General features: G+C 38.5%; 2 protein-coding genes across 2 annotated transcripts; one reads left to right on the top strand and one right to left on the bottom strand.

Annotated features, from left to right (window-relative positions):
- Nucleotides 1-1,245: 1,245 nt before the first annotated feature.
- On the top strand, nucleotides 1,246-6,906 carry irak1bp1 (interleukin-1 receptor-associated kinase 1 binding protein 1). The gene is made up of 4 exons (XM_036592207.1): nucleotides 1,246-1,539; nucleotides 3,261-3,326; nucleotides 3,473-3,603; nucleotides 6,624-6,906. Exons 1-4 carry the CDS (start codon nucleotides 1,246-1,248, stop codon nucleotides 6,880-6,882), a joined length of 750 nt encoding a protein of 249 aa, XP_036448100.1. The 3' UTR covers nucleotides 6,883-6,906.
- Nucleotides 6,907-7,683: 777 nt separating this feature from the next.
- si:dkey-261l7.2 lies at nucleotides 7,684-20,802 on the bottom strand. The gene is made up of 7 exons (XM_036592209.1): nucleotides 20,555-20,802; nucleotides 18,753-18,879; nucleotides 17,544-17,633; nucleotides 16,425-16,522; nucleotides 11,277-11,440; nucleotides 10,443-10,559; nucleotides 7,684-9,697 (listed from the first exon to the last, which is right to left on the bottom strand). The coding sequence occupies exons 2-7, from the start codon at nucleotides 18,869-18,871 to the stop codon at nucleotides 9,602-9,604; spliced, it is 684 nt and encodes a 227-aa protein (XP_036448102.1). The 5' UTR covers nucleotides 18,872-18,879; nucleotides 20,555-20,802; the 3' UTR covers nucleotides 7,684-9,601.
- Between the last annotated feature and the right edge of the window lie 3,051 nt (nucleotides 20,803-23,853).

Below are 23,853 nucleotides of genomic sequence, written 5' to 3'. Positions count from 1 at the left end.
CAACCATGTAAACCCATTAACTGTATTATTATAAACAGCCATTATTCTTCACAGAAGTATGAACCCTATGAAGTATGAAATGGCCCAATGCATTGCAATAGAATAGAAAAGAATAAAACCAAGCTGAGTAAAGTAGAACAGATTAAAACTGAACAGTAAAAGTAGAAGATATTAAAGAACAGAACAGAGTAGAATACAGCAATAAGACAAAACACTAAATAGAATAGAATAGAATAGGATAGAATAATAGAGAAGGGTTAGGGTTAGAATAGAATAGCTATGGGTAAATGTGACAGTAATAAATGAGTACATGTACAGAATATTCTATTGCTTTACATGCCATGTTTTTGAATATTTGCTTGTATTTCCCCCCATATTTGTTTATTATTTGTGTAATTATGAAAACAGAAGATAAACAGCCTTCATTCAGATTCCACAAATATATCTTAGTAACATGCTGAAGATCTTTGTGTCAGAGGAATAAATACATGATCACTTTTAATATCATATTAAGGTTATTGCTTACTGTCTCAACTAAAATGTAATAATCGATTCAAGATGAATCTAGTTTTATTAGGATCAGGTTTTTTCTAAAGTATTAGAGAAATTTATAAATTAACAAAGCAAGCAAAATGCTAAACAGTTTTCTTAAAGTATAGCAATCATTTGTTTTTTATTTACATCTTTGCTGCTGTCATAATAATAATAATAATAATAATAATAATGATAATAATAATAATGATAATAATAATAATAATAATAATTCTGTCTGTTTGCTTTAAGTGGCAGGTTTTTTTTTATTAAATCACAAAATGTTTTGTATTTATTTATTTACTATGATTTAGGGGCTGCTCGTCTCTAAGAAAGCAGAGCAATTTAATAAAATAGCGAAGTACAGTCTTCATGAGCGGATTGATACAGCCCGCATTCTGCCGCTGGTGTTTCTGTATGTAAGCTTTAAAGTTGGCCTCTTCTGCCCCCTCGCGGTTAAACGCTGTTAACACATTCTATAAACAAACGAACAGTGAAGATACAAAAAAGTAGTAACACTCGCAGAAAAAGCCTGCATGTCCAGTGTCGATGTTAAATTGTCGTTTCCCCTTTCATTTACTATCAAAAACATAAATATCTATCTATTATAGAAATACTGATATTATTCTCGCGCTGTTTAGCAGTTCAAATCAAGGCGCCATAGTTCCCGTCATCCCCCGCGCGCGTTGCCATAGCGCCCGTAGATTTACCAGTATGGCGGTCAGTCCAGCTCGGGTTTTCGCCTCTCTGATACCGGCCACCGGCGGTGTTTGCGGAAATATGGACGAATTAGAGCACAATCACACGGCAAAACGGGCCTCTTCACCGTCGCGGAGCCCGGCGAGGCGCGTGGAGGTGACAGGCAGTGCGGAACTGAGTTCCCCGCCGGACAGAGCCGCCCTGACCGTCTCCGTGACTAGCAGCAAAGAAAGCGTCAACGATGCGGCCAACAGTGTAACTCGCCGGCTGGAGTACATCCTACAAACCGCCAGACAGCACGGAGTTAAGGTGGGCTTTCTGTACTGATGGGATGTTTGATTCACTTTATTCAACCGATTCTTTCTAACTGAATGGATCGAACGTCCAAATCAACGATTCATTCATTGCTCTCTGTGATTCAATGTGAAGTCAGACTTTACGGTCATAAAGGAATAGTTTACCGAAAAATAAATTTACACCGTTACTATTTTTACCCACCGACGAAGACGCTTGTTTAATAAGCAGGGACGGTCTCTTCACATCTTTTTAATTTCTGCATGATTAAATGGTTAACGTGTCAACAAAGTCATTCAGAGTGGTTTGGTGTGAAATGCTTAGTTCCAGAGAAGCTTACCAAGTCAGAATTGTTCACAGTGGTGGTGATAGGAACCAGACGTCCACCTCTAAAAGCTCCCTCACAGAAAGTTATTATATGAAATGGTTATTAATACACTGCCTGACACATTGATTTTACGGTAGTTGAAAGTTTTGGTCTAAAACATATTTTAATTAATGTATTTTAATCCATTCATGGTGGAGGGATACATGAAGGTTAAAGTTTAAAAGCACAATAGTCCCCCAAAACTCCCCCAAAATGTTTTTTTCAGATTACTTTACCATTATTTACCATCATCAGCGTTACATATATAAACTTGCAACATGTGGGTTCACTTATGTTTTGGATAGTAAATAAAAAGACTCTACAAATGAACCGTTTCACATCAAAGCACTCTGAATGACTTTGTTTATTAAGTTTGTTGCTGCAACAGCTCCATTTTTGGGCTAATTGCTCAAAAGAAGTTACTAATTACCTCAAACATTACATTACAGCACTTGATACTTTTTATGATATTAGCAGGTACAGCATATCTTCTGAAAACACATAGAAGAAGGAGTAGTACACACAGGGAGTTGTAAGGGGACCAACGAGAATGTTTTTCTTCCAGACTGACCAGTATTATCATTACCAACATTACATAAAAACTCAGAAGACACGAGGACACATGTCGGTTCACTGATTAATCTGAGCAGTAAATATTTGCCTTTGCATGTTTGCATTGTTGACATTGCAACTCCTGGTTCCTATCACTGTAAAGAAAATGTAAGTTGGAAAGTTTCTCTGCTATACAACGTTTCACATCAAATCACTCCGAATTACTTTGTTAGCATCTCAATGATTGGATTATACAGACATTTTGATAGGTTGACTTTCTCATTAATGTAAAAAATGTCATTTTAGATCCTGATTTTGTAAAATTAAAAATGGAAAGCTTTTTATTTAAGATTTATTAGAAGTTTTCAGTTTATACTACAAATGTTAACCTTGATGGCTGGTTTCATGGATATGTATTAGGTCTAATCTTGGACTAAATTGCTCTGTCAATTATGCTTTACCATTAAAAGTTATATTTAGCCTAGGCTTGGGCTTAATTTTGATCTGGGAAGCTGGCCCTGTGTATGGGACAGAGAAAAGTTTGATTCAGCTGGACCTGTGAATTAGATCAACTGATTTATTGAAGAAGATTCACAATAACTGAATCTTTGACAAGTTGGTCATTTGTTGGTGGTCATTTATTTGTTTGCTATTGCACAGCATACATACATTTGTTTAAAGCTGTAAAATAAGGGTCATCCAGGGCATCTACTAGGCATGTTAATTAACTGATGAATTGAAACAGGTGTGTCCAAGCAGGAAAATCACCTCCTGGACTCCGGCTGTAAATTCTTTTCTTTTTTTGTCCTTTTGTAAGGAAGAGGACACAGTTGTGACAAAACATATTCAAAGAGAAGGCGACCTGTACCGCATGCAAGCTGAGGTGGGCCCACATACCTTAACATCAGTAATCCAAGCACTCTTTCAGTGTTCATTTGGAAAAGTTATAAACATTATAACATTATAAACATACACATCATCTGTCAGCATCCAGCATCTAACTAACAAGGTCTGAAATGTGTGTGTTAGGTGAGTGTGGTGTTTTCAGACTTTGAGAAGATGGAGTGTGTGCGCTCTGTGCTGATTGAAAAGCTGGATAAAAGTGTGTGTGTTGGGGACCCTCAGTTTTCACACAGTGAAGGGTGCCTCAGTCTGTTAAGGTAAGTGTAACACATTGTTTAAACTATTTCTAGATTGTCTGAATACAGTCATATTTAGATGCCTCCATATGCCCTCTGCATTTCCATATTTGCTCACAAAGTCCCTGCTATCTGATGCTTTTAACCTTTTATACAACGTATTTTGTGTAGATATATTCAGTAAACCTATGTTAATGTGTAGAAGATCCTGCTTACATTGTTCTTCTGTGTTTGCAAGAAGACAAATTCATAAATGAACGTTTTCATTGCAGTCCTACATGAGTGGCACCAGAAACGCTAGCCTCAAATAGGTGGTCTTTTTGTTTCTGCATACCCATGTTTGTCAAGGGTAGAGTGTGGAATCAAGCAAAGAAAGGGATCTGATATTATCAATGCCATTTATTTTTTGTTAAATTTATCTGAAATTGGCTTTTTCATAATCGCTTAATTTCTAGTGTTTACATGAAGTACACTAAATGGGCAAAAGTATGCAGACATCTGACCATCACACCTATATGAGCTTGTTGGACATCCCATTCCAAAACCACGGGCATAAATATGGAGCCCCCTCATTGCAGCTATAACAGCCTCCGCTCTTCTGGGAAGGCTTTTCCACAATGTTTTGGAGCGTGTCTGTGCCATGTGAGAGGTCAGGCACTGATGTTCCAATTGCAATTGATGTTCCAGTTCACCCCAAAGGTGTTCAGTGAGGTTGAGGTCAGGGAGTTCCTTCATGCCAAACTCATCTTTATTTAGTTCGCTTTATGCACTGGGACATGCTTGAACAGAAAAGAGCCTTCCCCAAACCAAGGTGGAAGCATATAATTGTCTAAAATGTCTTTGTGTGCTGTAGCATTAACATCACCCTTCACTGGAACTAAGGGGCCCAAACCCTGAAGAAGACCAAAGACCATTATCCCTCTTCCACCAAACTTTACTTTTGGCACTATGTATTCCAGTAGGTAGTGTTCTCCTGGCACCCACCAAACCAAGATTTGGCCATCAGACTGCCACATAGTGAAGTTTGATTCATCACTCCAGAGAACACGTTTCCACTGCTCCAGAGTCCAGTGGCGGTGTGCTTTACACCACTCAAGCCGACACTTGGCATTGTGTATAGTGTTCTTAGGCTTGCGTGCAGCTGCTCGGCCATGGAAACCCATTTCATTAAGCTCCCAACGCACAGTTCTTGTGCTGATGTTGCTTCCAGAGGCAGTCTGGAACTGTAGTGAGAGATGCAACAGAAGATATGTGATTTTCTTGTGTAATGCACTTCAGTACTCTGCGAACATGCTCTGTGAGTTTGCATGGTCTGCCACTTGTAGCTGAGCTATTGTTGCTCTTAGATGCTTTCATGAACTGACTAAGGTGGCATCCTATGACTGTGAGGGTCACTGAGCTCTTCACCACGAATTATTATACTGCCAATGTTTGTGTATGGAAATCGCATGACTTGTGATTTTATACAGCTGTTAGCAACAGGTGTGGAATGTCTTCAATAATTTGGGGAGGCTTCCAAATACTTTTGGTCATACAGTGTATTTCCTTTGATATAAATTAGCAGGTTCTCTTGAAAGATTCAAAAGATTACGTTGGGAGAGTGTCTCAAGGAAAGAGCAGTATTTACTCAATACATACCCAGGGTTCACAAGTGATCATTTTTTATAGGTATTTTGTTTGATAATCTTCTTATTTTTTACCGTTCGCAAGTTTAGCTTGCTTTTAAAAAGCAAACTTTATCCCCTACTTCTCCCTAATGTTTAGTTGTGAAAGGAATTCAATCCAGATCACTATTAAATACAGCAACCATACTTCATGCTACAGCCATATCTGGTCTTTGCTCTGGCAATCAGCATTAGCAGCAATGAACAACAAACAGGCCATTCTTTTCAGTAGGTGATCACTTGCTGACTGCCTGTCTCAACACAAAAATCCTGTTTGGTTAAGAAAGAATAATAGTCAGATTTGAACATTTAAACCTACTTTAGCTTTTTTTCTGCATCCCAGCATGTTAACAAAGTTTTCAAATGTAGGTTATCCTAAAATTTGCTTCACCACAGCTCAGTAAAACCAGGGACAGGACAGCAGGGGGCTGTGTTAGGTTTCCATAGATTACCATTGCGGTATGTGCGGTAGGCCTAATTCTCCAGAAAGAAATGCACACAAATTTGCAGTGCAGTGAGAATTTCCAACAACAAACTGAGAGTACAACCTCAGAATCTTTCTGGTTTGTTTGAAAGTAGCCCTTGTTGTGCCTGTAAATGCTGTTTTATTTAACATATTTGCAACACATTTTATATTTTATGGCCTCCTGTACCCATCCCATAATTTTACAGCAATTTAAGAGATACTCCAATTTATAATCCCTATGTAGGATACTCTTTTTGGAACACTCAGAACTGTAGATCTGAGAAAAAAGCTATTTATTTGAGCAGTATGCATTTATTAAAAAAGAGCATTAAATATACTCACAAATAAACAACACACTGTGTTTTGAAGTATCAGTGAGTGGGCTAAATAAAATCAGGTGTGCTGCTGCTGATTCATGTAATGGAAATAAGTAAAAATCCAAACATCTAACATCCTTCTACTAACCAGCATATAAATATAAAAAAATAGTATTACTTTTTTCTGTATATATGTGTACTTGTATTTATTCTGTTACATTGTGTTTTATACTGGCAAACCCACACTTATTGCCAAGACAAATAATCTGATTAAACTGATTCATATTTAAAGGGGAATTCCACTGTGTTTCCAATATTTCTACATAATTCAGTGGTTGACATGTAAACAGATTCATTCAGAGGGGTTTGATGTGAAATGGTTAATTGTAGAGAAACTTAATGAGAAATTTATTTACAGTGATGGTAAAAGGAACCAGAGGTCACAAGGCTTTAGTGCAAATATAGCCTTTTTATTTTCTATCCAAAATCACCAGTAGACATACATGTCTTCTAACTTTAAACTAACTTATTGCAAAAAATCTATATACAGACACTAAAACCACATGCTAATGCAAAGTCTTATGCTTTCTGTAGAAGACGTGTGTGTGTGGCAGCTGTGGAGACAGCCCGCCTCAAAGCAAAGGAGGTGTGTAATGTGCTGGGACAGGCTCTGGGACGCCCCCTCCTGGTACGAGAAGAGGATTCGCGGGAATGGACGTGTGGCCACCAAGAGTCTGTGGCCCTCCCTCTGACACTACAGCAGAAAGTGGGCCAGACGACTGTGTGGGCCTCATCACGTGTGTTTGTGACATTTGAACTGCGGCCTAAAGACGGCACAAGGAAGAACTTATGACGTTCTCACTCCTGGTGAAAGTCCTGTATAAATGCTGATCTCGGCATCCTCTGTCTGAAGGTGAAAGTTCAGACAAGTTAAAGCGATGGTTTGGTGAAAAATGAAATGCACACAATTTACCTCAAGATCAGTCAGAATATGCTTGGTCTACAGAGTCTGTTCTTAAAGTAGTTGTAGCTAACAGGTAAGAAAAGCATTTAACCACTTTTACTAACAATGGACAAAAAGTCAAGAAGTCACTTTGTTAAAAATGTTATTAGCCATGTTAAAGCCTGATTTGTTTGTATTCATATCTATGGTTATAGATAACAGTATATCATACAGTGTCAGACTCAAGAAGTCTGTTAAAGATTACTTACAGGGGGACAGTCACGTTTGGCTCATTTTCAAAACTTCTGCATAATTCGGTGTTTTATAGGTAAACAAAGTCAGTCAGAGAATTTTGATGCTCCTTCATAGAAAGTTTTACACAAAATGGTTATGAATATGCTGCCTCGTGGTCTGAGACATTGTTTTATGATAGCTTTAAGAATTTTTGCCCTACAATGTACTTCATGATCTATTCATGTCAAAGAGATACATGCAGGTCGTTAGAAGGCAATTTTTTAAATTCCAGATTTACCTCTTTTTTAGCATTACATATAAAAACTCTGAAGACACGTGTAGGTTTACTGGTGGTTTTGGATAGTAAATAAAATAGCTATATTTGGGTAGACATGGTGACCCCTGGTTCCTATCATCACCACTGTAAAAAAAAAAAGAGTAAAAAAGTCGGCAAGTTTTTTAGCCATTTCATATCAAACCACTGTGAATGGCTTTGTTTACATCCCAATGACTGAATTATACAGAAATGTAGAAAAATAAATGGAATTCCTCTTGAAAGATGTGGCATCAAAGCACAGTCTTTACCACCAAAGCCGTTCCAAAGAAAAAAACAAGGAAAAATAAAAACAAACCAACGACATCACTGGTTTTGTGTCAAACAGAGGGAGGACGCAGCCCAAAAGAATCAACCTGGCCTCTTGAAGTGCATGGGATATCCACTCCCATCCACCAGCCTGCCCCGTTTTAATAGGATACTTCTTTTATATTAATAGAATATAGAAATAGAATAAAAATTAATAGAATAGAGTTAGTAGAACGCAGGTTTGGTTTTTGACTTCTCACTACACTCCAGTCATTGCATGGATTTGTTAAATTCCATTAACAAATTTAATAAAGAATTGATTAGATTAAGTAGGTATGGGATGGTAACTAAGTTAGAGGAGAGCTTTGGAAATGGTTAAGCTAATGGTTAACACACTGAAACACACTGATCAAATTATAATGCATTGTTTATTGTATTTAATGTTAGGGTGTTTTTTTAACAGATAAATGATTACAGCTCAGATAAATGGCATTAGATCTCACCAAAGACCATTATCAGTGGACCAGTGGATTTTCTCAGCTGCTTAAGCCTTTTTGCACAGTACTGCACATTAGCAAACATTGGACACCAAATGTGTCTTGGCTAACAGATTATATTTTTTGGATGGGGAAAATTGTGTAAATTTGATTTTTCACTGAATTCTTGCTCTAAGTAGACAGATGAATATGAATCTTACGGGTCATATATCACTAAGCGATGTTGCTTGTGGTAACAACCTCTGGGAAAAGTAAAGTGGGAACCTCTGTTGTAAAGTGCTGGATCCAAACATGGGTCAAAAGTATCACTTTAATCAGAAATAAAAAATGCAAAGCAGCAAGCAAGGTCACCTTCTATAGACCAGACACTGAAATAGGATAAGCTTTAGGCTACTTGGCTTACTAAATGTCTTCCCTGCATTTACCAGGGGTTTTAAATTGATAGACAATTAAAAAAGAACTGATAGTGGTATCTGACAAACTTCACAGATTTAAAAGCAGTCTAATATGGCCTGTGATTTTCATTGCCCTTTAACCTAAATAAAACCCCTTTAAGCTCAACAATGCAAACAAAATCATGATACAGTGTGAGCTACTGTAACACATGGAGTACATGAGTGTATCACCAAACGAGCTCTCTGAACTGCTTCATATACTTCAATTGTGTTTTAATACATCTTAACTTTTAAGGAAATTTAAAATACAATACTGTTGTACAAAATAAGAAAATCACATGGACTGTATTGCCTGAATTACATTCATACTAACTGGTGTATGTATGATCAACACTGGTAATTAAATAACAGAAATGAAAAGTCTCATTCTATGAGCTGGTCCTTCATTTGCTCAACAGTCATTTAGTGACTTGCCATTTATGTTAATCCTGTGGCCGGGGTGGGGAACTCATGGAGGGCCTCATTCCTGCACAGTTCAGTAATTTCAGTGATTCAGCTCAGTAAATTACTAGTTGTTGTCAGATCAGAGAATTGAGGAAACTGTGCTGGACTCCATTCCTCAGCTCTCCACCCTGTCACGTATTTTGCAAGTTAAAGCTATGTTACATAAATATCCCTGCAGTTCCAAATCAGGCTACTGCAAGAGCCCTGTAAGCACAAACCCGACCCACATCTCATCCATTCTGAAGCAGGAGGCTTCAAGGTGTGGCAGTGAAAGGAGAGCATCTCAAAGTGACTAAAGTGCTAATTTGAAACAGCTGATGCCATGTGTCCACTGTGGAGAACAACGTCCACACCTTCACAGTGAGATGACAGAAGTGTATCTGTTCTGTCCTCAGTGCGCTGATGTGTTCTGTCCCTCAGTCTTCAGGGTAAACCTCTTTCAACCACTCCTGCATCACAAACCTTTTCCCATCAAAGTGATAGAAGTACTGATCCAGAGTGGGGATGTCTGGCTACAACACACAAACATATACAAGAAAGAAACAGTACTATGAAGAAATTGTGTGTGTGTTTGTATATATATATATATAATGATATGACACAAATTCGTGGGAAGGCGTTATTTTTTAAATCTTAGATGTATTCAGAATATTAAACAGAGCTGTATATCACTCTAAAATTACTGTGCCAAACAAAATGTATAGAAGGAAGAATAAAGTTTAAATTAAAAAATATAAGTGCCTAAAATTTAAAAAGTTGTGATTGAATCTCAGTGGAGGTAACTTGACACTTGGTTAGGACGTACTGTAAATATTTTTTTTTTTTCAGTTACCGAAAAGCTTATTGAATAAAACGGCTAAATATATAGGTCAGTTTGTTTACAATATTTAAATCTACAATGTATAAGTTATGTTAAGCTATTATTGCTATAATGAGTGACTCCAAAGTTATAGTGAGTACAGAAAAACAGGAAAATAATGTTTTTGCCCTTTTTTGCTATTTTTTGACATCTAAACAAACAGAAAAGGTACAGACTCGACCTTCTCAACACAGAAATGAAAATCAAATGAAAGTATGATTTCTTTGTCCAGCTATACAATTAATTTTCTAATTATATTTAAATTATTTTGTTAACTAAACTGAATAGTGAATAGAAATAATAACCATTACCAATATTTAAGAATCACATTTATTGATTTGTATATATAGTGTATCTGTGTGAGTGAGCGAGAGAGAGAGAGAGGAATGAGTGTGTACCTGATATCCCTCAAACAGCTGTATTGCATTCTGGGGCAGATATCCAATCATTAGAGAGGACTGATTAGGGCCACTGAACAGAATTCTGTAGTGTGGAGTGTCCTCCAGTCTTCTCACCTACACACACAATACAAACAAATAAATAATACAGTTGAAGAAATTTCCTAAAGGAACACTCCAGCACTGTTCAGCCCAATCTCGGCCTTATTAGTAGTTTATGATTATCGTTTATGATTATTTTAACGTGGTTGCCTGTATTTAGAAAAAAAAAAACAGCCGACCTGGTGACTCGAAATACACTTTTGACAATAGGACAGCCAGTCAAAACAGAGCTTATTTGCATATATCAGTCTTAAAGGCACAGTAACAAAACTGCTTTTATAGCTGTAAGATATTAAAATGAAGTTTGAAAATAGTCATGTAAAAATTAATTATGAAAAGGTAGAATACTATGCTGTGATTAATCTTTACTCTCTCTCACTCTCTCTCTCTCTGTATACACTGCTCTCGGAAGAAAACATCCTATCTCCATTTTTGTCGTTTTTCAGTTTTTGACCTAATTTGAAATTGTCTGTTGCCCTGTACATTGTGTGTAAATTTCATGATGAATTGACCAAAAGAAATGGCCCAAAATGACTTGGAAAAAAGTCTGGTTCCATTGACTTACATTGAAAGTAAAGTATGTTTTTTCCTTCTCCTGTATATATATATATATATATATATATATATATATATATATATATATATACAGGAGAAGGAAAAAACATACTTTACTTTCAATGTACATATATATATTGGTGTGTGTATGTGTTCTGAGTCTGTATGTACTCAGACCTCTGAGTCTGTGAATTTCTTCCTTTTTATCCACTCCGGAGGGGCTTGTAGTCCAGCGTCCCAGCCCACTATCACCCCCACCATGTGATTCTGTGTCTCTGTGACAACCTCTCCAACGCGATGCAGCACATACTCCGGCCTGGGGCTATGCTGCTCCTTAGAGACTTTACACACACACACACACACACACACACACACACACACACACACACACACACACACAGCAAAGTTCAGTCCATTGATATTTTAATGCCTGCCCTAAAACTAAAGTTGAACTGAATTGAATTGATTTGAACTGCTAAACTAACTGTAGTACAAACCCTTTAAAGAGAAATTCCACAGATCAAATTTTGCAGAATTGTTAGTATTATAAACGAAGTCATTCAGAGTGGTTTGAGGTTAAATATGCCCTGCTGGCTGGATGTCCGAGCAAAAGCCTTAACAAGCTTCAGCTAGTCCAGAACGCTGCAGCCAGAGTTCTTACTAGAACCAGAAAATTTGACCATATCAGCCCAGTTGTATCAACCCTACACTGGTTACCAGTTAAATTTCGCATTGATTATAAAATTCTCTTACTGACTTATAAAGCTCTAAATGGACTCGCCCCTCAGTACCTGAGTGAACTTCTCTCCTACCATGAACCATCACATCTACTTAGATCACAAGGTGCTGGCTTACTACTAGTACCTAGAATTAATAAAGTTACATCAGGGGGGAGAGCCTTCTCATACAAAGCCCCCCAGCTTTGGAATAGTCTTCCTGTTAATGTTCGGGACTCAGACACAGCCTCAGTGTTTAAGTCTAGGCTAAAAACTTACTTGTATAGTCAAGCCTTTGGTAATTAGTTTTCCCTGTCGGTTCTATACCTGCCAGAGTCTCTGCTGCTCTGCTAACACTGTAATCTGTGATCAGTCACCCATTACAGAACTGACTCTCTGTTTGTTTTTCCTTTCTCTCTTTTCTTTGTCGAGTTGAACAGCTGCCCATCCTGTGTGTTCTGATGCTGCTGCCTCTTCTGCCCTGATCGGGTGCCACTGCTGCCAGCCCTCTGGACCGGCTTGACCGCCATTGAGCTTCATGCTGTACAACGCCGTGCACCCTCACCCTCACAACCTGGCCCCACTGATGCTGCTGCTGCTGCTGCTGCATAAACTAAACTAATCAAATTAATCATTTGCTCAAACTGTTTTCCCCGTTCTTGTACTATAATACTTTATACTAACAATGTTTACTATCCGGTGTCGACCAGAGGAGGATGGGTTCCCCTTCTGAGTCTTGGTTCCTCTCAAGGTTTCTTCCTGTTACTCTTAGGGAGTTTTTCCTTGCCACTGTCGCCTCTGGCTTGCTTCTTTCTGTAATGCTGATTTCTTTGTAAAGCTGCTTTGTGACAACACCTGTTGTAAAAAGCGCTATATAAATAAACTTTGCTTGCTTGCTTGATTTAAGAGAAACTTGCCGAATCAGAATTGCTTACAATCTGAAGAGTTTAACGCCTCACAGAAAGCCACTGAATGGTTACGAAACAATCGCTAACTGAGACATTGCTTTATGATAGTTTTAGATCAGATGTTGGCTTAAACTGCATTTTTTTATTCATTCATTGGGGAGAGGTACATGCAGTGCATATATGGAAAAATTGCAGACATCGAAACCTGGTTCCTATCCTCACGAAAGTAAAGAAATCTGAGTTGGTAAGTTTCTCTATAATTAACCATTTCACATAAAACCGCTCTAAATGACTGTCAAATAATCTGTGGAATTGCCCTTTATGCCAGCAGGGGAGCTGCAGTGTTCTGCAGATGCCACTATAAGTACAGTTTGCATTCCTCTATTTGTAGAATGAGCTGAAACTCCTCCAACTGGCTTTTCAGGCTAAACCTCTGAACTGCACAGTGCAAGAGACATGCCAAGTTCTACAAACCCCATTTCTGAAAAAGTTAGGGCATTTTCTAAAATGCAGTGAAAACAAGAATGATTTCCTATGATTTCCTAATTCCCTTGAACCTTTATTTAACTTGCAAAAAATTTCCCGTGCTTTCACTGACCAACTTAATTGTACTTTGTACATATAAACAAATTTAGAATTTGATGCCTCCAACATGTTTACCACTGTGTTAAATCGCCTTTCCTTTTAATTACACTTTTTAATCATTTGTGAACTGAGAATTGTTGCCATTTGGCAAGAGGAATTTTTGCCCATTCTTGCTTGACACAAGACTTCAGCTGCTCAACAGCCGTTATTGTCTGATTCTCCTCTTCACGATACGCCATACATTTTCAAGAGAAAATGTATTTATCTGTAGGAGAAAATGTATGGCGTATCATGACAGGAGACAGATTTGGACTGATTCGGACAGGCAGGCCAGTCAAGCACACGCAATGTCTACAAAGCCACACTGTGGTAACACCTGCAGAATGAGTCCTGGGACATCCTGGGAAAAGTCATCTTGATGGCAACATATGTATCTCTAAAATCCCAATGTACGCCTCCACGTCACTGGTACCTTCACACATATGGAAGATACCCATGCTGTGGGCACTGATGCTCCCCCATACCATGACAAATGTCGGCTTTTGCACCTTTTGCAGATAAAAGTCTGAATGGTCTCTCTTGTCTTTGGCGTGGAGAAGTTGATGTTCGTTTTTCCCCAAAACAAACTGAAACGTGGACTCATCTGATCACAGCACACATTTCCACTGTCTTTCGGGCCATTTAGATGAACTTGGGTGTTTCTGCATGGGGCTTTCTCCTTGCATTAATAGTTTCAAGCTGCATTTCTTGATGCAGTGGCAGACTGTGTTAGGTGACAATGGTTGTCTAAGTATCCCCAAGCACATGTAGCTATATTTATCACAGTAGCACGATGGTTTCTCATGCATTGCCATCTGAGGGCTTAAAGTTCACGCACATTTGACAGTGGTTTTCTCCAGATTCCCTGAATCTTTTCATAATATTGTGATAGATGGTGAAAAACCTAAATTCTTTGCTAACCTGCATTGAGAAATGTTCTTTTTAAACTGTTTGTGCCAAACTTTTTGGGAGAATTGTCAAAGTGGTGAGCCACGACCCATCTTTGCCAGCAAAGACTAAGCCTTTGGTGGATTCATACTCAATCATGATACCCTCACCTGTTACCAATTCACCTGCTTATTGTGGAATGTTCTGAAAACAGTGTAATATTCTAAAAACCTTTTTTTGCTTTTATTGAGTGTGTTGAGTGTGTTGCAGGTATAAAATTCTAAATATGTTTATATTTACAAAATACAATCAAGTTGGTTAGCCAAAACTAAAAGTCATTTATTTGTACTTTTGTCAGTTAAATAAAGTTTCAAGAGATTTCAAAACTCTGTTTCTTCACAGATTCTGTTGTGACTCTGTTGAGCTGCTAGTGAGCAATGACAGGTGAAGGGGTGGGAGGTGAGAACCCCCTGCTGCAAAAAACTATTCATACCTCGCCACAAGATGAAACAGACAGAACAATTTACAACATCACAAAATGTCCCAACGTTTCCGGAAATAGCGTTTGTAGTTTTACCTTACATCAGTCAAAGATGACCAGAGGTCCCCCGGCTGCATCATTAGACTGTTTTTTTCATAGGTGTTACATATTGCTCCAGTCAGTTTCATATGAAGATGGACTTTATGATGCTTGAGGAGGTGAAAAGCCAACTATTTATAGTACGGAAGGTCTTCAGGGACTCTTTCAGCTTCATATGAAACTTATGTTTGACTCTAAAGCTAAAATTCTAATTCTTCTACAAATCTCTTAAGTGCTTACAATGGGGTAAATCTCTAAGCTCACTATGATTTGATTTGATTATGATTCTTAAGGAAACAGTTCGGTATATCAGTAAAAAATAGCATTAAAAACACAAACACACTTCCACGTTTCGTCAAAAGCTACCGAGGAAAAAATGCGTAATGAAAAAACTGAACCACCAAACTGAGTGGAAATTGCATTTCATGGCTTCGTTGGCTACTTCATTTTTGCTCTGCCACATGCTTGTGATCATGTCCCAGACAAAATACAGAAAATGCTGTTGAACCCCTGCTGGGGTGTTAAAGCTGCTTTTAGTCTTACTTTGCCATGTTGGAAGTTGACAGTAATACATAGCCTTTGCAGAATGGATTTTCAAGCTCTTATTTGAGTAAAAGAATGGGGATTTGATTTAGCCCACCAAAGAAAACATACTAAGCTTGCTTAAATAGGGAACACACCTTCTGTAAACCTGTGCAATGACAGCATACTCTGGCATTCCCACAGTGCTAAGCTTTTCATTACTGTATTATTTTCCATGAAGAATGCAGTACATTGTATTCATGCAGTACACTGTATTGTTGTAGTTATATTTTAGAGTAGGCTCCTGAAAATATATTATTTCAAATTAGCTGTTGAATTTTTATAGGCCTATGACAGGCTATGGAAGTGTTTGAGTGTCCAGGTGTAGTGTTTAAAGCAGCACTATGTAATATTTTATTGTTAAAACTAAAAAACTGAATGAAGTAGCATCACTGAGCATGGGGAAAAAATAACACACTAAAATATGATGAGCATGCGCCGCTGCGTGTCACCCTGTAAAGTCTGAAATAATCATTTAGAAGTCAGAGGTACCGGGATGGATTTGTTCTTTGGACCACGTCATACATCTTTACATATTGACGTCACACGCACAAGCTCAGAAAGAAGGTCCAACACGATGTTTAGAAGATAATTCACTCATCCTCGGAAGACACGTCCTTCACCAAGTTTTGACTGAATGCTCTTTCATCGCACTCACAAAAGTCAGATTTATCAGCTTATGGGGGCCCAAAGCACAACTGGCTTCACAAATTGTTCTTCCACGCATTGCATGCAATTACACATTTCCACCAGAGAGGTCCAAATCCCCAAATCCTGTACTGCTTTAGTAGATGTGCACAATTGATGAGATGTAATTGTGATTCTTTAGTGTAATGTTCATTTTATCAAACCTCAACTTCCATCATGATTCAATTTTAAGAATTAAGCACATCTTTTATTAAATATTATTAAAATCAGTTGTAATCAATTCTAACATTCCAGAATGATGTAGTTGAATTACAACCTTCAGATCAACACAATATATCTATGCAGTTTAACACCTTGTGTGCTGGAGAATTGTCCCTACCTCCAAAATAGCCCTGGTCATTACTGTGCATCAGCAGCTCCAGTGCAAACGTCTCCTCCATCATGCGCCCTATGTCCTCTTCCTGTTCTCCGAGGAGCCTGTGCATGAAGCCACATGTATATGCTATAACAAAGGGGTCACACTCAAGTCCTCGTGAGGCACACAATGTGTTCCCTTATCTAACCATCTGAATTCAGCTCCTAATGGTCATTAGCTGATTCATTGAATCAGGTGTGTTTTGTGGCAGGATACTGTGGCCCCTCACACTCACAGGAAAAAAAGGTACTAAGCTGTCACTGGGGTGATACGCCACAAGGGCACATCTTCAGTATCTGTAATTTCAGAACATAATTGTACCAAATTCTGCTGACATTTATTTTTAAGTAGTCTTGACTCCACCCCTACACTCTGTTCTCACTCCAGGCTTTTTATTTTACTTTTCTATTTAAAAAGTTAAGTTATGAAAAGGGAAAATACAATCACATGCAAAAGTTTGGACACCCCTTGTCAAATTACACTTTGATTTTGTAAGTGAGTCCTCTGCAGAGAACACATTTCTGGACATTTCACTGTACACACACTGTTTATTTGCCTAATTTAATACACACACACACACACACACATGCACACATTTTCTAAGACACTTATCCTATTAGGTCGCGGAGGGTGCTGAGGCCTATCTCAGCGCTCATTGAGCAGAAGGCAGGAAACACCCTGGACAGGCTGCCAGTCTATCACATGGCTGAATTTAACATATTGGAAAAAATAAAACATAAAATGGCATGTGCAAAACCTAAGGCACATTTTATATTTTGTTTGACTATGTTTAAAATTGTGCACTAAAATTTCTGCCTCTATTTTCACTTAAGCAAATCAACAAAACATGTAATTTGACCAAGTGACCAATCATTTGCATACAACTGTCTGTCCTTTTTCCCTGGTAAAATGAATGTAGGGTATTTAAGGTACACAGTTGGGCCTTATGGTCCGTTTTGTACTTTTGAGGGTATGTTTACAATTTAAAATGCTTTTTTCTGATGGTGTTGCAGTGTTACAGGAACATGACCAGCACATTAAAAATAGACCAAGAGAAGAAGTCCATTCTGATCTTTGACTTACGGCATATTGGGGACCCAAGAGTTCAGCCAGTCCACCCACACAGTCACGTTTAGGTATGACTTCCTCACATTTTTCCACATATCCACAATTCTAAATGAAGAGAAAGGGAAGAGAAAAATCTTACATGGTTGTGTATACGTGCAGAACTTAAAGTACTGTTACTAGGATGAAATAACGGTAAGTAAAAGTGTTTTTCCAAAACTTGAGTACTTGAGTAGAAATACAAAAGCAGCTGCACAAAAGAGTACTTAAGTACTGAGTGACTTGTAGAACTGCAGTTTATTAGGCACTCTTGGGCCCAATCCCATTTCAGCCCTTGCCCCTACCACTTAGTCCTACCCCTCCGTTTTGTGCGTTCACACCTAGAAATAGGGTGTCCTGATTGTTGAAATAGAGGGGTAGGGTGAAGTGTTAGGGCTTAATGGCCGTCCAAACGGAGGTTTTTCAGAGGCACAGTCCCAATGGAGTGTTATGAGAAAAAAACACGCAAGATGGCTCCGCAAGCAAAGAAACCCACAAATGTGAATATTTTCTCTGTTAAAAAATTATGATAACCATTGTAACATCTAAGTTTAATGTCATATCAATGTATTATGGTTGTCTTCTTCATAACAAGTATAATAATCGCTAGTAGTTTGCTGATGTCTCCGTAGGTAGCTAGCTAAATTCCCTGTTCCACCTTAAATAGTCCAGCAGTTACATTTTAGCATCTTAAGGGTCAGAAATGCTGCGCCTTTTAAGGTGGAACGGGAAAATTCAAACAAAAAGCTGGCAAATAGCTGACTTCAGCTTCATATCACTGAAGAATTAGGGGTGGGCAATAATAAATAATTGTCACATCCCCCTTTTTGAAGGCTCTTGATGCCCTAAATGTAACTAAAGCCCACCAGTGAGGTTGCTGAACTTTACCCTCCTCTGCTATCATTGCAGACAGGCAGGGTCGCCTACAGAGCACCGCTAGTAGCCTGTTAATAAAGTAATGTTCTTTTTTATTTGAAAGTTGTCCAAACCTTTCAAAGTGGAGGTTTTCAGGCACTACAACTTGTAATTCAGTTCCAAGGGGCAAGGTGACATTCGAAAACAAGGGGTAGGGACAAAAATAAGAAACAGGATTGAGCCTTGGTCTAAAATAAAATGTAATTGAGTAAAAAGTAGATTCTTTTTTCCTCACAAATACACTAGAGTAGAAGTAGAAGTATGTGTATTAACCCCTGTGTGGCGACGCTGCGCTGTGCCGCTGTTCCGCTGGTCCATTTGCTGATGAGGTACTGAGCGGGCACCACAGAAAGCAACAGCGCCACCTGCAACGCTGCGGTCAGCTGGGGCATTACGTCACCTGTAAGAATAGAGACAAGTACGTCACGAATGTGCAAACACAAAAGTTCACTTCTTACTTGTTAACAGTTGCCATTACTGCTAATTGTCATGTTAGATATCAGAACCTTTGATGTCACATCCCCTTTATGTCAGACATAATTATGTCATATGATCATATTTGCTAAGCATAGCCCATGCTAGTTATCCACTATGACGTCTAACGTTATGACATCAGTCATGACAATTAACGCTAATGGTAACACTGTAATATTACTGGACATAATCTGTTATGACAACACATGACATCATCATCTGACGACATGTTATAACACATTTAAGTCAGTGTGGGTTGAAGTAAAGTGTTGCCCATCAAATTCAACTTGTAAACTCAGACTTACAAACAAGCTAAAACAGTTCTGACAGGTGATGTGTGGATCAGTGCAGACTTGAAACAGCCATAAAAGCGTCACTCACACTTCAATATCACAGCCTCAGAACTGAGCAGCCTAAAGCCTCACTGCACTGAAAGCATTGTTACAGCAATGAAATGAGTCAAGTAGAAGTTGGAGTAAGATACATACATACATACATACTTAAGGAAATATACAGCATCTATTAGCATACACTGTAAAACTGCTTTGTCTATTCAATGTAAAAGATATTTCATGTGGTAACAAACAGTTTAATTGGATTTATTCAAAATAAATACTGTAAATTAAACAACATTTTAGTGTACATAAACAAAGACAATATTTTACATTTATTTAAACCTCAAAAAACGTCATAACCAACTTTCTTTTTCAAATTTTGAAACTATTTTTGAATTTTTTTCTCAATTATTTCCCCTTTTTTCAGTTTTTTTTTGTTTGTCTGTTTTTTTGTGTGGGAACAGGTTTGTTGCGTCTGTTTTTTTCTCTTTGTACATCTTCAGTATGTTTAGTTTAGGAATAATTTTTTTTAAGTTGCATTGACTCCACCCCTACATCCTGCTCTCTCCTCAGGCTTTTTATTTTACTTTTCTATTTAAACCGTTAAGTTATGAAAAGGGTAAATACAATCACGTGCAAAAGTTTGTACGCCCCTTATTAAATTACTCTTTGATGTTCTAAGTGAGTCCTCTACAGAGAACACATTTCTGCACAATTTCATGTCCACTTAATGTTTATTTGCCTAATTTAACATATTGGAAAAGTAGAGCATAAATGGCATGTGCAAAAGTTATGGCACATTTTACATTTTATGTTTTTTTCAGTGTGCTCTAAATAGTGCACTAAAATCTTCAAAACGTGCCATATTTAAGTGTGATCCCTTTTAAGAATGCGTTATTTTCACTTAAGCAAATCAACAAAACATGTATTTTGAAAGATATTTCATTTAAAATCTTTTTGGGATCATTTTGGTCTAAAATAGGATGCTAACGCCCCAAAGTGAGGACAGTAAAACAGTCGGGGAGCTGAACCAACAGAGCAGAAACTGAAAGCTCAAAACTCACACAGAGCGGAGAAAAACCTGCTCTCCTCACAAACACAGCCTGTCTGAGTAGAAGTGAAGCACATTATCATTTAAAGACCCTCACATTAAACTGACAGAGCAGAGCAGAGCAGAGAGAACAGAGCCCTGACTGACTGCTCTGAGCGGTCCTGTCCTCACTGAGGTCACTGAGCACTAAGCGGTCAGATCATGTGAGTACTTACCTGCTGTAACAGGTGGAACCTTAAAGCACAACTACTGCACGAGGCTGAGCGCGAGGAGCTTCTGATCACTTTACTGTGATCTGAATTTCACAACTTTCCACCAAATTTCACCAAACGCGCTGCCTCGCGCTCTCTAAAACTCGTTATATTTGCATGAGGTGGAGGTTTCAGTTCTGCACCTGCCCCCTGCGCGCGCGCACACACTCACACACACACACACACACACACAAACACACACTATCGCACAAACACACACACACACACACACACAGCGCCAAACCAATCGCTACACATACTCGCACACACACCAATCGCTGTGGCCCACGAGGGGCGCAGCTGTGCGTGTCTCGAGACGCCACGTCAGGGGCGAAACGCTGCACGCGGATGTTGTTTACACGGTGCAGATAAAGCGGGCGGCCAGCAGAGGGCGGCGTTGTCCACAAAACGTACAGCCGTTCAGTTCGATTGATATATATTTATTTATTTTTCATAAATATGACTTTTAACTTTTCTAACAATGTAAATACGTTGGTTTTCATGACATCATAAACATAATGAATTCAAAATGGGCTGTTTCTGCGTTAGATTCCATATATTGACTGTATGAATTGAGGAGTAAATGGTAGGTATTTAAAGTTTAACAGTGTTTATTTTCAAATGTTTTGATACAAAAAAGTGAGAAATTTTTGGTTTTCCACAATACAGGCCCTTACATGTACAGCCGATGTACAATACTGTGCAAAAGTCATTCTTTATTTATTTAATTTCCAGTCAGAATTGCCATTAAGGACCAGTTATTCATTTGTTTTGGAGATATTACTGAGGAGATTGGATATAAAACAATCCAGTTGCATAAGGAAGTGGAAAGTCAAGTGAGAAAACAGGAGTTCCCAAAACTGGAGTTCAAAAAATGATTAAGAGCTACAGAGAAAATGCATGGCTGTTTCTGTCCAGCCTTCCACTGTGAGAAGACAACTCTGCTCTAAGGGTCTGAAAGGATGTGTAGCTGTTAAAAAGCTCTTACTGAGAAAAGATCAAACAAAGAAGCTGTTGGTGATCTTAGAACAATGGACTGACCACCCCAGCGTCCAGACCTCAACATCACTGAATGTGTTTGGGATTACTTGGATTCTGAGAAACAGAAAATGCAACCATTTCTATAATCATAATAATAATAGCTATATAATTGAGCAGTAAATTTTCATTAAATGAAATTTAGTTAAATTTATTTGTACAGACATTACTTGGAAGCAGTTTTCTAGAAATGCATGGCCGGCGTTGTAACAAGCAAGCCGAGGAGAAACAGAGGAAACCCCCACTAAAACTATGAAAACACCTTAAGTAACCAAAACTCAAAAGAAAACCTGTCGAAGAGCATGAAAACAAAGAATGATGCGTATCAGGCATGTACAATATGTTAAACATGAGAACCTGGAAGGAAGAAAGATATGAGGGTAACCACACTGCCAATCATGAAGCTCATTACAAGTTATGACAGGAGTTCAAGAGAGACGTGATGGTAGATTATTCATTAAAATCTCTGGAGCATTCAGGTGAGGCTTTTTCATCACAGCACATGAAAGAGCCTCTCAAGTGGTCAAGCAGGTCCTGAGGACAAGCAAGAAAACCCCATCAAGATCTTACACCAGCATCATATCATCAGACATCAGGAGCCCACATGCAGCTCAGCAATGAAACAGATGGACATTAACAAGAGGTGTAAATGGTTTAATAGATGTGTTTAACGACCCATATAATGCATCTTCTTGTTTTTATTATTATTGCATAAAACAGTCAGTTTATTTTTATATGACCATACATGTCCAACTTTCTTTCTCCCTTAGAATTCCTAACACTGACACATGTAAACGATCTCTTATCTGATTGGCTGACCTTGTCATAAGTGCCTTTTTGTGCCTTGTCTGCAGTAACAACATTCCTTATGACTTCACTGTAAATGGGCAGGGTTAAACTGCTGTAGGCTGAATAGGTGTCCATGGCCCTGTTCCCAAAGTCCTGCACTCCTCAGTCTGCATTTTGGTGAGATCAACAAAATACACACATAAAGTGGGAAATCTTAAGGTCACTAGGTTTAAAAGTGTTCAGTAAAACTGGCTTAATACAGGTGACATGCATAATGCAGCTCAATGACAAATTAAATAAATAAATGAATTTGAATATCTTCTATCTTCTTCTCTGCCTTGTTGGTCAGACAGCTTTAAGCAAATCCCTCCAGTCTGACTGGTGCTTGTCTGTATCTCAAGTATTGTGAGATGCAGTCCTTGCTAAAGACCTCGTGCTCATGAGTTCCCATTTGAGTGCCAAAAAGGGAAATGGGGCACCCTACAGCCTCGCAGGTATGTGCAAATGATGACTGCAAGGCCACATTTGCGTGTTTGTGGTTGTGACATCACAACCACAAGTTCAAAACAGGCTGTTTTAACAGCTTAGTTTCCAAATGAGGTGTGGACTGTGAACTGAACAGTACATTTTGAAACTGTTCACATCGTACAACCAAGTCATTTAAACAAAAAGCAAAGATAGCTAGAAGGGAAAGTTTGTTAACAAACTGTAGGTTGGCTTGACAAAGCCAGCGAACAATACTTCAGAAGTTAAGCAGCTGCAGAACACTTCACTGTTTTTACTAACTTTTGTTTATGAAGTAATTCCAGGATGTTGCTGAGGTGTTGCTATGAGGTTGCTAGGCTGTTGCTATGGTATGTAAGGTGTTTGTTAAGATGTCGTTAGGCTGTTGCTATAGTGTTCCAGTTGGTTGCTAAGGTGTTGCTAGGCCGTTGCTACGGTATCCCATGTAGTTGCTAGGGTGTTGCTATGGTATGCAAGGTGCCTGTTAAGGTGTCGTTAGGCTGTTGCTATAGTGGTCCAGGTGGTTGCCAAGATGTTGCTAGGCCGTTGCTATGGTATCCCGTGTAGTTGCTAAGGTGCTGCTAGGCTGTTGCTATGGTATGTAAGGTGATTGCTAAGGTGTCCTTAGACTGTTGCTATGGTGTTCCAGGTGGTCGTTAAGGTTGGCTGGCCATTGGTCTCCTATGTAGTTGCTAAGGTGCTGCTAAGCCATTGCTATCGTATCCCAGGTGATTGCCAAGGCTTTGCTAGGCTGTTACTGTAGTTTTCTAGTTGGTTCTAAGGTGTTGAAAGGCCATTGCTATGATATCCCAGGTGGTTGCTAAAGTTGCTAAGAAGAAAACTAAGAACAGTAGGTTAGCTTAAATTTGTTTTCTATTATATGAACACTTTCAGCACATTTTCGTCATACAGAGAGTAGACACAAGGCAGCA

Source organism: Colossoma macropomum, unplaced genomic scaffold (genome assembly GCF_904425465.1).
Source record: "Colossoma macropomum unplaced genomic scaffold, Colossoma_macropomum, whole genome shotgun sequence".
NCBI classification, from domain to species: domain Eukaryota; kingdom Metazoa; phylum Chordata; class Actinopteri; order Characiformes; family Serrasalmidae; genus Colossoma; species Colossoma macropomum.
This window is presented reverse-complemented; position numbering and strand designations above follow the sequence as displayed.

Excerpts from the sequence above, each read along its gene's own strand:
- irak1bp1 (XM_036592207.1), top strand. The coding sequence starts at position 1,246 with ATGGCGGTCAGTCCAGCTCGGGTTTTCGCCTCTCTGATACCGGCCACC. Across the intron at positions 3,327-3,472 it reads TGTACCGCATGCAAGCTGAG|GTGAGTGTGGTGTTTTCAGA; the intron begins GTGGGCCCACAT and ends TGTGTGTGTTAG. Across the intron at positions 3,604-6,623 it reads GGGTGCCTCAGTCTGTTAAG|AAGACGTGTGTGTGTGGCAG; the intron begins GTAAGTGTAACA and ends TGCTTTCTGTAG.
- si:dkey-261l7.2 (XM_036592209.1), bottom strand. The coding sequence starts at position 18,871 with ATGCCCCAGCTGACCGCAGCGTTGCAGGTGGCGCTGTTGCTTTCTGTG. Across the intron at positions 16,523-17,543 it reads TCTTGGGTCCCCAATATGCC|GCTCCTCGGAGAACAGGAAG; the intron begins GTAAGTCAAAGA and ends CTTCATGCACAG. Across the intron at positions 10,560-11,276 it reads AGAAATTCACAGACTCAGAG|GTGAGAAGACTGGAGGACAC; the intron begins GTCTGAGTACAT and ends TTGTGTGTGTAG.